The sequence below is a fragment of the Tenrec ecaudatus genome, chromosome 10 (assembly GCF_050624435.1).
Source record: "Tenrec ecaudatus isolate mTenEca1 chromosome 10, mTenEca1.hap1, whole genome shotgun sequence".
In the NCBI taxonomy this organism is placed as follows: domain Eukaryota; kingdom Metazoa; phylum Chordata; class Mammalia; order Afrosoricida; family Tenrecidae; genus Tenrec; species Tenrec ecaudatus.
This window is the reverse complement of record NC_134539.1, coordinates 18,706,509-18,721,674: the sequence shown is the minus strand read 5'-3', so window position 1 is coordinate 18,721,674 and position 15,166 is coordinate 18,706,509. Positions and strand designations below refer to the sequence as shown.

At 48.7% G+C, this 15,166-nt stretch overlaps 1 protein-coding gene across 2 annotated transcripts in view; it reads right to left on the bottom strand.

Moving 5' to 3' along the window:
- ADAMTSL1 (ADAMTS like 1) overlaps positions 1-15,166 on the bottom strand; it is a 394,101-nt gene that overhangs the window by 97,797 nt on the left and 281,138 nt on the right. For both annotated transcript variants that reach the window (XM_075559969.1, XM_075559968.1), the window contains exons 18-19: positions 13,830-13,983; positions 11,865-12,990 (exon numbers count right to left, since the gene is read on the bottom strand). In XM_075559969.1, the coding sequence (XP_075416084.1) occupies positions 11,865-12,990; positions 13,830-13,983 (1,280 nt within the window). The remainder of the gene's footprint in view (positions 1-11,864; positions 12,991-13,829; positions 13,984-15,166) is intronic.

Below are 15,166 nucleotides of genomic sequence, written 5' to 3'. Positions count from 1 at the left end.
TCCCATCCACTCTCCCCCTGGATTCAGTGCAGTCTCCCACTCTTCCCTGTGATTCACCCCACAGGAGGAATCAGTATTCTTTCCAAGTATTCCTTGTGTCCACTTGCAATCCTTTTGAAAAATTCCTGAACTTGTAGGAAAGTCTTGTTTAAATGCTTTATATTTATTTTTGTCAGATGAACTATGGGGCGGTATATGGCAATGGGCTCACTCTTGTGTCGTGGGTTGATGTGGTTCTGCCTCTGAACCCAAGTATGAACCCATGGAAACCATGACCTCGACCTTATCTGTCAGCAGCATCTTTTGCACATATAATTATTTAAGCTGGTATGAGGTCATCCTACAGTAGGGTGGGCCCTACTTCATGATGACTGGTGGTCTTCTATGAGGATGAGAAGGGATAGAGGAAGACACAGAAGTCAGACAGGCTTGTAGAGAGAGCAGGCAGCACTGTACTTCTGTCGCCACAACCCCAGGGCTCCTGGGGCCATCAGAAGCGGGAAGAGACAAAGAAGGAACTTCCTCTACAGCCTTACGCTGTAACATGGCCCTCCTGAGAGCGGAGTTTGGATTTCTAGTGTCCAGACTTGTGTGAAAATAAATTTGTTGTTTTAAGCCAAGGCGTGTGTGTGACTTTATTACAGCGCTCTTGGGAACTCACACAGGTCAACGACAAGGCAGGGACTTCTCTGAGGCCAGTGACAGTGGCACTATCAGTACTCTTTTTTTTAAGAATCATGGATTGGGTAAAGAGCAGATGATCAGTTGCACATTCAACAGTTCATACCCATTTTGTTTCACCCGCCTTCATTGTTTTTCAACCCTCTCTGAATCCCTTGGGTAAATGCTGCCTCTATTTGAGCACACATTGTTGATGATTCTATGATGACTGTGCCTTACTGACAAGCGCCATCGTCCCTCCTTATAGACCTGTCTGTTGTTCGGCTGAAAATTGAGCCACAGGGTTGAGGGTCAGTTCCAGACCTGAAGGGCCATGGTGTTGGGAATTCCACCAGTTCCGATCCAACCAGTAGGCCTGGTCTCCTTTTATGAGTTTGGGCTTTGTTCCACATTTTTCTCCCACTCTATCTAAGCTCTTCTCGGTAGTATTTAGCTCTTTGTGGAAACACGGAGTCTTCATCCAGCTGTCCTTCCCAATTTGGCAAATCAAGGCTCAGTGCCAGCTTTGCAGCATCTGGCTTTTACTTCACATAAAGTCAGCATCAGCGTTTGTAAAGGGTATTGCTTCTGGTACGGGATTCAGAAACACCGGGCTTCTATCTGCCTGTGCGATGCGAGCCTTCTAGTACCGGGTGTGGGGAAGGTTTATCCAACAGAGATTTTAGCCAGAAATGTGGTATGTGCTGTATCCTATCCAAGCCAAGTGTTTCTTGCATCTTCATTCAAAATGTGAAGAAGCTAGCCTATTAAGCGCTCAGTGTTTACACGCAGTAAAGTAATAAGTAAGGAACAGTTTAACTTCATCTTGCTTGTGGTCTAGAGCTCTAAACACACACATGCACAAGCCACGAACACTATAAACGTTCAAGTCGAAGACACAAACACAGATGTAACAATTTTAACATTTACTGAGTGCCCGTTATGTGCCTCGCCTTGCGCACAGCTCATTGACGAGTTGTGAGAGACTGTCAAGGACATCAAACTTGAAGAATGCAAAAGGCCAAGGGAGATCAACATGGATGTCCAATGAGATTCTGAAACGTGTTCCTAATCAAGGGAGAGCTAAAGTCAAGGGGCAGAAATGATGGCATAGGAGGAGGAGAAGAGGAGACCCCAGAGGCGGACGTAAGACAACAGAGTGACAGGTGATAATGAAATGTGCAAAGACCTTGAGTTGAAAAACCAAAAGGAAGACACACGGGGCATTTCTCAAGATCAGAGACATGGGGAAAAAAAAGACCCCTTTTCTTTGTTCTTTCTTTTGAACACACTTTGCAACCAGAAGACTGACGGTAATTTCGATTGCTCTCCCTCTCTGATGTGCATTTGGTTTGGCATTCTTGACAGATTTGATCCTGCCTTTTTTTCAAAACTTGAAATTAAACACAGGCTTTACCTGTATTCCATTTTAACAGGGATGAAGCCTTGGCAAGGCCAATTGGAAAGAAGCTTGTATGCAAAAGAGACTGAACCAATTACGAAGAAGATGAAAATGGGAACATAAAATAATTAAAGCAAAGAGTGGTTTTAGGCTCACAGATCAAAGCGGATGCTTTAAGGAATGCATCAGGTATGTCGTGGGAAAGATAGCCGTGCAGTTTGGATCTTAACTTTGCTCATTTCTCTTGAAGGCATCTATCAACAAATTAACATGACATCAATTCTAGATAACCCAAACTGCAGATCTGAGTGTGGATGACATCTCAACACCAAGAAAGCAAAGCTCCCTACAACTGGACCAATAGGCAATGTCATGATAAATGCAGGACTGGCATTGCCAAGGTCATTTTACTTGCGTCCACAATCAAAGCCAATGGAAGCAGGAGTCATGAAATCAAGAGGGTAACTGCCAATCTGCTGCACCGGGACTCACTGAAGCACTGGTTCTCCACCTTCCCAATGCCGTGACCCTTTCATACAGTTCTTCATGTTGTGGTGACCCCCCCAACAAAACAATGATTTTCATTGCTACTTCATCACTGTAATTTTGCTACTGTTATGAATCGGGCGACCCCTGTGAAAGGGCCATTCGACACCTAAAGGGGTCGCGACCCACAGGTTGAGAACCGCTACGTTAAAGTACCATGAGTGAAGGCTGCCATTTGGAGGACTAAGGTGAGCCTGGTCCAAGTTATGGCATTTTCCATGGGCTCTTATGCATGTGCACATTGGACATTGAATAAAGGAGACAGAAGAAGCATCTATGCATCTGGATTATGGTGCTGGAGGAGAATCCCGAAGGTACCACTGACTGCCAAAAGAACAAACACGTTTCCTGGAAGAAGTACAGGTAGAATGTTCTTTAAGAGCAAGCATGGGTGCCTTCAGCTCACATACACTTTGGATGTGTTACAGGAGGGTCTAATCCTTGGAGAAGGGCCCAGACTTGAGAAAGACCTGCATGGGAGGAGGATGGCCTTCCATGAAGCAGACAGGCATGGTGGCTGTGATAATAGTCTCACATGGTAACCATGGTGAGGGTGAAGCAGGACCAGGCAGGGCTTCATTCAGGGGTACCCAGGGTTTTCGTGAGGCTGAATCGCCTCAATGGTACTTAAATAACAACAACAATCAGTATATGTAAAAGGTAGAGTTACAAATAAAAGGCAAGAGTTTCTCAAAAACAGATGTGCCAAACTAGAAACAAAAGCTACAAGAAGTAGAAGCCAGCTGGCTGGACTACTGAATGTCAATTTACACTAGCTGATCCTATTGGCTTCTTTGTAAAATCAGAGCAAATCTATGCATTCAGCTAAGGTTAAAATCAATAAAAATAAACAGTCCTTGGAGCCGGACTGCTTGGGTTCCACCCTAAATATGAGACTTTGAAGAAGTTAATCTAATAGCCCTATACTTCAATTTCCAAATTTGTAACATTGAGATAATAACCTCAGCATTGTTGTAAGAATAAAACAAAGCAACAGGTAAATTAGTGGATATTCATGAAATGAATGTTTGCATCGCTCTCTCTTTGCACTTACAACACTCTACACTCTTTCAAATTAGATCAATTGACAGAAAACGAAGCTTCTTTTCCCAACCCGGTGCCTATGGTAAGACCTGGCTCAGGGTAGGCAGGGGAACACGTACTGAATAAAAGAAGTAGGATCATGGTGAGCCATCCTGTCATGGTACATTCAGAGGCACTTTGTAAACAATTTTGGAAAAGTCAACGTGTGCTTCTCAGGATCATATGCCTTAATTTCAGCTAGTCAACTCTGTGCCTGCATATGATAAAAAGGCACTCATTTCGAAATTGTGAGTGACTCTCATAAAACGCATTTCTCTCCAATCAAGCATTGGCACATTCAAAAGCCAACAAAGTAATACACTTCTTCCAATCACTTCCTTCCTCCTTTGACCAGAATCTTGCTGGCTCAGGCTACATAGAGCGTATTTATTTTAATAAATTTCAAAGTCATACAGCCCAACAGGCAGCTGGATCTTGCAGTCTCTTTCAGAAAGATGGATTTGGGCACTAAGCAAAAACAGACTAAGTGAACTATAGCAGTGGGCATTTCAGCACTTCTTTGGTGAAAGCTGTTTGCAAATAAATGAGCGTATTTGAACTGCTCCCAGACACAGTCATGATGACAAGCAAGGAAACCCAACACAAAAGGGGTCACCAACAGCCCACAGCAAAGAACTCCCAATGGCAGCTCCGTGCCTCCGGCGCACATGTGCTTGTCTTCAACAACACTTGAAAAACTGCATAGAAAACAAAGCGCCAGCCATCTTTCTTACTGGCCAGCCAAGGAAAACGAAAAAATTATGAAGTCAAAGATGAGCAATGGAAATCTTTTTTCCCCTACTGCATGCCAAGAGCTTATATTCTAAAAAAGCTTCGCCAGGGCTAGACCAAGTACAAACATGAAAGTCAAATCTTGATAGTGGCGAAACCATTTGTCGGTGCCCCTCAGGCCCCTGTACTCTCCAGGCTCCTCTGCACCTTCCCCCAGGCCAGGTCCCAGAGACCAGATCTTCGGGCCACACTTGTCTTGGCTAGCACGAAGCATCTTTAGCAGAGGGTTGTCCTGTCTCTCTTAAAAGCAAAATGTCTTTGAATTCTCTTCATCCGAAAGCACTGGGATCAGACTTTCAACACCACTAAGGGTAAAAATTCAAGGGCTACAGTAATACTTGCTGTCAGATTGACTGATTCTTGGTGACCCCGTGCGAGTCAGAGGAGGGCTATCCACCACCGCGTGCTCCACGGCGAAGGTTTAGGATGTGGAGCGCCAGGACTGCCTTCCAAAGCAGCTCTGGGTGGGCTTGAGCCTGTCGGTTAGCGGCCGAGCATGGTAACCATGTTCCCACCTCAGGGACTCCTCAAAGGTTAAAGATGTGTTGTTTCCTAAGCGGCTCTTCAAGGGTTAGTGATGTCCATGAGATTCTCAGGGCAAACAGTTGTTCAATGATCAAAAACATACTTAAGAAACACTGTAAACGGCATTATCCACTTGGACAGTCCCAACACACATTGGCAAGCTTAAAAGAGTTAAAAAATCAAACCAAACCGGAAACACCCAAATAATTTTCAGTTGTTAAATATATTCAGGAATAATGATCAGTGGTTAAAAATGCACGCAATTATGAAAATGTCTTCTAGGCATGTCAGCCAAACAACACGTCACATTTCTGAGTGGTGTAACTAATATTCCAATAGAACCCAAATCCTTTGTGTGTCTGTGTTTACATGCAATATAATAAAATATATAACAATTTAAAAATGATATATACCAAATTAAAAAGAGTGATAACCCCTGGGGAACAGGATTGTGGGATGAAGGAGACTTGCACTTTTTACTCCATAGATGGCAGTATTTTTGTCTTATTTTATAATTGCTTTAATTTAAAATTTAATTAAAAGAAGTCCCAAGGGGTCAATGAGGGTGCGAGGTAGTACCGATGAAGAACACAGCTTTCCCCCGGGTCCTGGATGCTTCCTCCCCCCAACTACCATGATCCGAATTCTACCTTGCAGGGCTGGATAGGGCAGAGGTAGTACACTGGTACATATGGGGGCTGGAGGCACAGGGAATCCAGGGTGGATGATACCTTCAGGACCAGGGGTGTGAGGGGAGATGCTGGGAGAGCGGAGGGCGAGTGGGTTGGAAAGGGGGGAACTGATTACAGGGGTCCACGTGTGACCTCCTCACTGGGAGAGGGACAGCAGAGAAGGGGGGGGAGGGAGACTCCGGATAGGGCAAGATATGACAAAATAACGATGTATAAATTACCAAGGGCACATGAGGGAAGGGGGAGTGGGGAGGGAGGGGAAAAAAAAGAGGACCTGATGCAAAGGGCTTAAGTGGAGAGCGAATGCTTTGAGAATGATTGGGGCGGGGAATGTATGGATGTGCTTTATACAATTGATGTATGTATATGTATGGATTGTGATAAGAGTTGTGTGAGTCCCTAATAAAATGTAAAAAAAGAAAATGATGAGGACAATGAATGTACAGATGTGCTATACACAATTGATGTATGTATGCATTGTGATAAACATTGTATGAATCCCTAATAAAATGTTTAAAAAGAAAAAACAAACAAACAAAAAAAAATAAAAGACGTCCCAAGGGAAAACCAAAGATAGACTTTGGGGCCAAAGTATAGCACCCCGTTAGATTCAAGGCTTTTTTTTGTCATTGGTTTTTTTTTTTGTTTTTCTCTGTCTTGTTTTTTGTGCATATTATTCTTTCTGAAGGTCTGTCTAGATAAGATAGGCAGCATAAACAATCTAAAGGAGAAAACAATGGGACCGACAGTTGGGGGGGCATGGGAGAAGGGGAGGCAGGGGGTAAGAAAGTGGTGTTAACAAACTCAGAGATAAGGGAACAATAAGTAATCCAAAATCGGTGGCAAGGAGGGTGTCAGAGACCTGGTAGGGCTTGATCAAGGGCAATGTAACTGAGAGGAATTACTGAAACCCAAATGAAGGCTGAGCATGATACTGCGGTAAGAGGAAAGTTTTTTCCCCCTCTGTTTTTTTCTTTTACTCTAGCCCTAATCCTAACCCTAGACAAGAGGAAAGTTAAAGGAAATAGAGGAAAGAGCTAGGAGGCAAAGAGCATTTATAGAGGTCTAAATATAGGCATGTACATATGTAAATATATTTATATATGAGGATGGGGAAATATATCTATGTGTATATATTTATAGGTTTAGTATTAAGCTAGCAGATGGACATTGGGCCTGTACTCAAGTACTCCCTCAACACAAGAACACTTTGTTCTATTAAACTGACATTCCATGATGCTCACCTTCCCTACACAATCATTGAAGACAAAGCAGGTGCATAAGGAAATGTGGTGAAGAAAGCTGATGGTGCCCAGTTATCAAATGATATAGCAGCTGGGGTCTTAAAAGCTTGAAGACAAACAAGCAGCCATCCATCCGAGAAGCAACAAAGCCCACATGGAAGAAGCACAGCAGCCTGTGTGATCACAAGGTGTCGATGGGATCAAGTATCAGGCATAAAAGAACAAAAATCATATCATTGTGAATGAGGGGGAATGTGGAGTGGAGACCCAAAGCCCATCAGTAGGCAATTGTACATCCTTACAGAAGGGTCATGGGAGGATACGAGCCAGTCAGGGTGCAGTGTAGCACCTATGAAACATACAACTTTCCTCTAGTTCTTTATTGCTCTTCCCCCACCCCCACTATCATGACCCCAATTCTACCTTACGAATCTGGCTAGATCAGAGGATGTACACTGGTACAGATAGGAACTGGAAACACAGGGAATCCAGGACAGAGAAACCCTGCAGGACTGATAATGAGAGTAGCGATACCAGGAGGGTAAGGAGAGGTGGGGGAGAAATGAGGAACCGATCACAAGATCTACATATAACCCCCTCCCTGGGGGATGGACAACAGAAAATTGGGTGAAGGGAGATGTCGGACAGTGTAAGATATGACAAAATAATAATAATTTATAAATTATCAAGGGTTCGTGAGGGAACGGGGATGGGGAGGGGGAAAATGGGGAGCTCATACCAAGGGCTCAAGTAGAAAGCAAATGTTTTGAGAATGATGATGGCAACAAATATACAAATGTGCTGGACACAATGGATGTATGGACGGATCATGGTAAGAGTTGTAAGAGCCCCCAGTAAAATGATTTACAAAAAAAAAAAAAGCCCAACGGTGTATTGAAAAAAAGAAGTAATATTCATCAGTAAATACCTATGTCTACCTTTAAGTGCACATTCCCCAAACCCATGTGACCCCTGAACATGTCTACCTCTCAGACACAGCGCATGCAACAAACTTGGAAGTGACTTCACTCACAGCTCTCCTGGCTTCCCATCAACAAATGGGCTTTGATCTCCTGGGTGATTGGCTGCTCACCAAAAGATGAGTAATTCAAGTCCCCCGGTGGGCATCAAAGAAGGACGGACTATCTCCTGGAAACAAACGCCACTGAAAACCCGATCCGGTGCAGTGTTCTGCTATATGTGGGTGAACACGAGTCAGAATCGACCCCACAGCACCTGGAGCTAACTTTCGTGACTGTGTGAAGAAGGCAAAAGGGACGACAGAGATGGGTTGGAGTCACCGTCTCACTTTGAAACGAAGAGACGAAAAGCGAACATGAAAAAGGACCGTCCTTGCAAGATCAGCGGAAACCCCTTTGTACAATTCAAACTCTTCTCACATCATTCCTGTATGGACCATGATCCTTGAGTTCACCCCAAACCTCCAGCTCTCAGGAGCTCTGAGTACACCATGGCCTTGGTGTTTTCTCTGCAGTCCCAGGGCAGAGCAGAGCCCCGATGGCCCCCTTCTGCCCCATCTTTTTCAGGAGGAAGGAAGTACTATTCAAAGGAAGGGATCCTGGAAACAGCCGGTAGATGAAAGCAGAGGCCTGTGAGTGGGTGAGCTCATGCTTGCACTGAGGCAAATGGGCAGCTCTCGTGACGTATGGGAGATGCACGCAGGCAGGAACTCATGCACGTCTACCAAAACAGCCTGGGCTTGAGTTTGGTACAACTGTGATTGAAGACCTGCTCTCTTGATACTACCTTTGGCTACTTGGCCAAATTCTGCAAGTACCATGAGCCTGCATGTCTTCATTTCTAAAATAGGGACCATGGTTTGTATTACCCTTGGGTATGGAGAGATACTTGGGTTCGCGCCCTGACTTCAACATGTCTGCGTGGCTTTAACCTTTGTGCCTCAGCTTAACGGTGATATGGAAACATATGACTGATCTCATGGAGGGTTGGAAATATTTAATAAGAAAATTCCTTCAGGACAATGTCTGTCACACTAGCAGACCACATACGAGAAATGTTGGTGACTCTTGTCATGAAAGTTACCTGGCTTTAAGCACGAATTCTGAGAGGCACTATCACCACTAACAAGATACAGAGAGAGTCGGAAAGACAGACAAAGTCCCACTTGTTCACAGAGTTTCAGAAGAGTAAACAGAGTTGGTCTTTAGAATCAGATCAACTTGACATGGAATCTACTATTCACTTCTAGCTAAAGTGTGGTCTGGGGTGAGCTGCTGAACCTCGGCCTTCTATCTAGAAAAGGAGGCGAACATCAGTCTTGTGGATGGACTTTTCTAGAACAAATGCAGTCACGTACTCATAACCTGGCATGTGCACGGCACAATAAATCCTGCCTTGACTCTCCTTCTTTTCCCGGTTATCAAACTGGAGAAGGGTGGAGCCAAACAACACCATTTAGAAGTAGACTTAAATGAAAAGAGTATTACATAGGGATTCAAAGAAAACGAAGATTTAAACAAGGAATTTGGCCCAGATGACCTTTAATGTTTCTCTCTGGTACAAAGTCTGTGGTTTTCCAAGTGACCGCCTCTCCTACTTTTGTCACACACCTCAGCACTGTGATATGATACACACGACCTTTAGCTCGGCTCTAAACACCTGGGAAGTGTGGGTAAAAACTACCAACTTCTCAGGCCTACTGCTAGGATTTGGAGAGATGATACAAAGGAGCTTCAAAAAAAAGTTTTCATGCCAAAAGTAACAGGCTTTGAAGGCCACCAGGGGTGAGAGGAAAGGGAGGGACTGAGAAACAAAGGGCAGACAGGTGCTAATTTGCTAACGTGGGGAAGGAAAACAGTGGGGGGCGAGGGAAGGTGCTGGGAGGCTTGATAAATTGTTCAAGTTGTTGAACACAAATATGAGAATCTGACATGTAAACCCCCACCTAATTCACAATAAAAATTTAGAAAGACAAAGTCTGTGAAACAGTGGAATTAAAAGGGGGTGGGAATCGCCCCACCCCCAAATGTTGGAAGCCCCCTCATATGCACAGAATGTATGTATACTTGCCCGGCAGACAGACACATCTCAATTAATGCCAGCTGTTGCTGCCCTTGTCAGCATTTGCAAAGATTTTAAGAGATCTGATTTGTAGAAAGCACAGCACTTGGTCCACAAAGAACTTGCGGCCTCACAGATGCTGACTCAGAGCACCCCCTCCAGACCAGAGCACACAGACCAAGGGCACACAGCCACCGCTCAACACCCACGGAAATGTTAAAGAGCAGTCAGTCACCTCGAGGACAGGTGTGCCATATTTTCAATCTCCTCATACACACAGGAAAGGCGGGTGATGGGAGGGAAGGATGCAAAAGTGATGTCTCTGCATGACGGTGCTGGCAACCACGACTAAATATACCAACGGGTGGTCAGAAGCATGAACAAATCTATCTTGGGAAAAAGCACAGTCACAGCGCTCCTGCGAGGATGGCAAGCCTTGGTGTTGTGCTCTGTGGACATGGTGTCAGGAGAGACCGGTACCCGGAAAAGGACCTCATACTTGAAAAAGCAGGTGGCCGTGAAAAGGGGGAAGCTTCTCAATGAGATGGATTGGCACAATGGTCCTACACACAAATAGCTGGGAGGATAGAGCATTTTGTCCTGCCATACATACGGTCGATATGAGTCAGTACCGACTTGATGGTACCTAACAACAACAACAGCAACAACAACAACCTTTATGGAAACAAACTACCACTTCTTCCCATGAAGTGGCTTGTGGGGTCAAACTGCTAACCTTTCCATGAGCAGCCACCTGCTTACCCACAGTGTTATCAGTATATTAAAAGACTAATATCAGTATGACTTCTATTATCACCACCGATGCTACTTTATGAATGGCAACAACCCACACAGGATCTGGGGACACGCACGCGGTTCACAACTGGCTGTTCACCCAGATATTGAACCTACTTGGGGGCTCAGTGGAAGAAAGGCCTGGTGGATTGCTTCTGTAAAGATCACAAGTCAAACTCCCTAGGGAGAAGCTCTACAGTATGACATAAGGGGGCCCCAGGAGTTGGAGGGTGACTAGACAGCGGTCAACAGCGGCCAGCACAGCACCAGACCACCCAAGGAAACCTGCCAGAGATGCACGCTGTCCTCCCAGACGGACACATCAAAACACCAACGCAAAATAAGCAGGCCACTAAAAGACAGTCTGAGAGTAACTGACCATAGGTCCCACCCAGAGTAAAAGCTTTCTGGAACCAGCAGCCTTGTTGGACCCAGCCAGAGGATGGCTCACCCCCAGGGAGGGGCTTGTCCTGGCTGTACCCTTTCCCCAGGCCTGGAAGACCACGTCCCAATGCTGAAGTTTTTCAATCGTTTATCTCATGCAAGGGCAATAAAATGACGCCTTGGGCTGGAATGACCTCTTTCTGTCAAGAGTTCAAAGCTACAGAGAGGATCTCCTTAATCTCCAAACTGGGGGTTGGGGGGTTAGGGAGATAGAAGTGGGCTGTATGGCAAAGTCTTTGTTGCAAGTTCCCCAAACCAAAATCACTGCCACCAGTCGATGCCAACTCATAGCAACCCTACAGGGCAGCGGAGACCTGGCCCTGTGCGTTTCTGTCGTGGTTTATGGGAGTAGAAAGCCCTGTCTCCACGGCCCCCGCCCCCCCCCCCTGCCCCCGCCCCAGCAGCGGCCAGTGGTTTCGAACCGCTAGCCTTAGAGAGGGCAGCCGAATGCCGAATGCACCTGCACTATGACACCAGGACCCCTCTTACAGCATGTTATCGGTGCTCCAAGAGAACCTGAGGCCCAGGATGTACCTCTGGAAATATGTCGAAGGCACTATGAGTTGGGGACCCGGGCAGGAAGGTAGCCCTTGCCCGCCCTCCCTCCCTCCCTGCGGCCCGGGGCGCGGCAGGCCTCACCTGCTGCTGAACTGCACCTCCTCTCCGTTCCGGGCCCAGCTGATGGTCGGCCTCGGGCTGCCGACGGCCTCGCAGTGCAGAAGGACGCTGAGCGTCCCACTGGCCAGGGCCACGGTCTGTCCCAGATGCGTGACCACCTCGGAGGCGGAGAGCTGCTGCGCAGCGGAGATCTTGCGCAGGATGGTGGGCTTGCGGTGCGCCCGGCGGGAGCCGCCCGCGGCCTCCCCGGAGGCCGAGCGGAGCGAGCTGCTGAAGCCGGACACGTGCTTGTGCGGGCGGAGGGCCACGGCCGGGGCCGCGCGCTCCGAGGGCTTGAGACCCGGGTCCCGATCCTCCAGCAGGCTGCGGAAGACCTCCTGGGCCAGCTGGGCCACCAGGTGCTTGCTGGCGACGTCGCGCAGCTCCTCGGGCTGCAGGGAGAGGTTCCGGAGCAGGCGGTCCAGGCGGGCCTGCTCCAGCGCCACGGTCACGGGCAGCGGCGGCGGTCCCGGCTCCGCATTCCCGTCCTCCTCGGACGACGACGCGTTCCTCTCCGCCGAGTCCGGGCCCTCCCAGGAGGCCAGCAGCTCCCCGGGCCAGCCGCCCTGCTCCAGCAGCCGCGAGACCAGCTCGTCGTACGGGCTCCCGGCGTCGGCGGCCAGGCCCCGCTTCTCGGCCTTGCTGCCCTGGGCGAGGATGCCCTTCTGGTGTCTGTGGGCCCGCAGGGCCTCGTGGGCGCTGGCCTTCCTCCCCGCCAGGGCCTCCTCCTCGCTCCTCGGGCTCAGAGGCCGGCCCACCAGCTTCCGGTTGCCCCCCACCAGCTTGAGGACGAACTGCTCCCGGGCCGGCCCCGCTGAGCAGGTGTAGGTGCCGGCGTCCGAGGGCTTCAGGCGGTGGATCTTCAGGTAGCCGAAGGGGGCCACGGTGACGTGCGCCGAGCTGATGAGGTGCTGCCCGTCCTTCTCCCAGGTGATGAGGGGCTTGCGGAACCTCCGCGTGGGGCAGCGGAGGACCACCGAGGTCTTGGGGAGCAGGTACGCGAACCCGCCCACCACCAGGTGCAGCTTCCTCTGGCGGCGGGTCTGGATGTAGATCTTGCGCACGGCGGCGATGTACGGGCTGTGCTTGGTGGACGGCCGTCCAGGCCCTGGAGGGAAAATGGGCAGGGTGAATGGGAGCCAAATGGTGGGTGGGGGTGGGCGGAAGTGGGGAGCAGAGGAAAACAGCTGAGGGGCAGAGAGATGGAAAGGGCAAGAGAAGAGAGAGCCGTAAGGAGGGCCACCCCGCAGTGTCCTTTGGGTAGGGCATGCATTTGCGCCTTCCGTGGAAGGGGAGAAACTGGAGACCAGCTGCAACCCGAAGGGCGGCCACGGTCTAAGACCCTAGACGCAATGAGGTGCAGCGAGGCCATGCGCCCATCACGGGCCTGGCCCTTTCTACTCCTGAAGCTGTGATTCCGGGTTTAGCAGAGACGAGACCCTGGAGGAAAGGCAGTTCCTCTCATTAAAAGGATTAGAAAAATAAAAACCAGGGCCCCCCCCAAAGAGGCAGAGGTCAAAGGGAAGGCGGAGAATGTGCCCCGGTTGTTGAATGTTTGCCTTTTGGGCCCTGCAAAGCGCCAGGACCCAAAGGGACCAGGTGAGGGCGGCCCAGAAGTGTTACAACCCCAGGGGTTAATATGGAGCCGTTTAGAACCCCCCAGTGGATGGCATTAGACTTCATTAGTAAGAGGCGGCATTCAGCTTCCAGATCTCCGCATGCCCGCCAGCGAATTTTGCCTTGCCCTCTGCAAAAGGCTTTTCAACTTGGCCTCGTGCAATTAAGATTCCTTCCCCATCTCCAGCTGAGTTCTGTAGCTCCCCACCCCACCCCCTCCATCTCCCACTGCTTGGGGTTTAAAGACGGGCTACTGTACCGCTGTGGCTGACTCTGTGCGAATCCTGCCACCCCAGCCCAGGCCCAGGCCCAGCCCCCCAACACACTCACTTGCACAGGTTGCCAGCATACAGGGCCTGATGGAGGATGAGAAGGGCAGAGGCGGGCACAGGGTGGAGTTGACCACAGTGGAGACCCCGGTTTTCAGCACTCTCCGGCAAATGGCGCTGCGAGTCTGTGTACCCTCGCCGCAGCTTGTGGAACACTGGTGGAGAATTAAAAGGAAAAATAAAGGCCCATTGCATCAAACTACAGGCGAGTAGCGCAGGAAGCATTTCCCTGACCTGCTCAGCAACTCTGGGTAGGTGTAGACAGGATCCCAAAGGTGAGCACAGGAGTCAGCGAAATGGCCAATCCCTCCAAAGTCAGATTTCAGTGCAAAAGTCTAAGGCAAGGCTGGAGTCAAACAGAACCAGTGTGATTGAATAGAGCAGAGCTTCTCAACATGGGTGATGAGGTCTCCTGGGGATGCGGGAGCAATCCAGGGAGGCTGCAGAAGCAGATACCCACACTTTATCCTGGGTGGTGGGCTATATAGTGCAGAGTGTTTAAATTGACAGGGGAGCCCCCCCACTTTTTTCTCTGAAAACGGGGCGGTAATCCAAATACGTTTGGGAATCTATGGGACGGAGGGACCAAGTCAAAAGTGCCCCAAGCTCAATACGTGGTTGGAGGCCAGGAATGGAGATCTTTAATCTCCTGACAGGAGCCTTGGAATAGGTCCCAAGAACACCGAGAAGGCGTGGAGAGAGTGACATGAATAAAGAGGTGTTCGGAGAAGGTTCACCTGGCAACAGAGGCCGGCAAGGATGGAAGTAGAAGATGGACGGATGGACGGACGGTGGGCGGGAGCATCAGTCAAGGAGGCTGCCTCAGTAGTCTAGGACCGAGACAATCACGACCTGTAGTAGGGTCATGGCAGCGCGCCACCTTAACTTGAAAAATGTCAGGTACGAAAAAACCCCCAAACAAAGGGCATTCTAAAGCATGAGATGCCAACTCCTTGAAGTGACCCTCTTCTCTGCAGTTTTGCCGAAATCCACCACCTTGAAGACCATTTAAGAGGCGAAAGATGGAGGTTAAGAAGCAAACCGATGGCTTTTGCTTCCTGACAGTGGATTCCAGATTTGACTCATCGTTTCTTATCTTGTCAGTGGCAGAACCCAAACCAGCGGCTAGGTGAGCTGGGGGTGAAGGGCTGAAACGTTTCCCTCTTTCCTTCAGTGCTGCCGTGTCGAAAAAGGGATAGTAATTCGGTTGTGGGTCTGCAGACGTGTTTGTGACTTGGGTCAAATTCTTTCTCCGGCTTCATTTCCTCCTCTCTAACATGGAGAATCTGGGCTAGGGCTGCAGTGGCAGAAGTGTGTCCCACAACTCTGTAGAGGCAG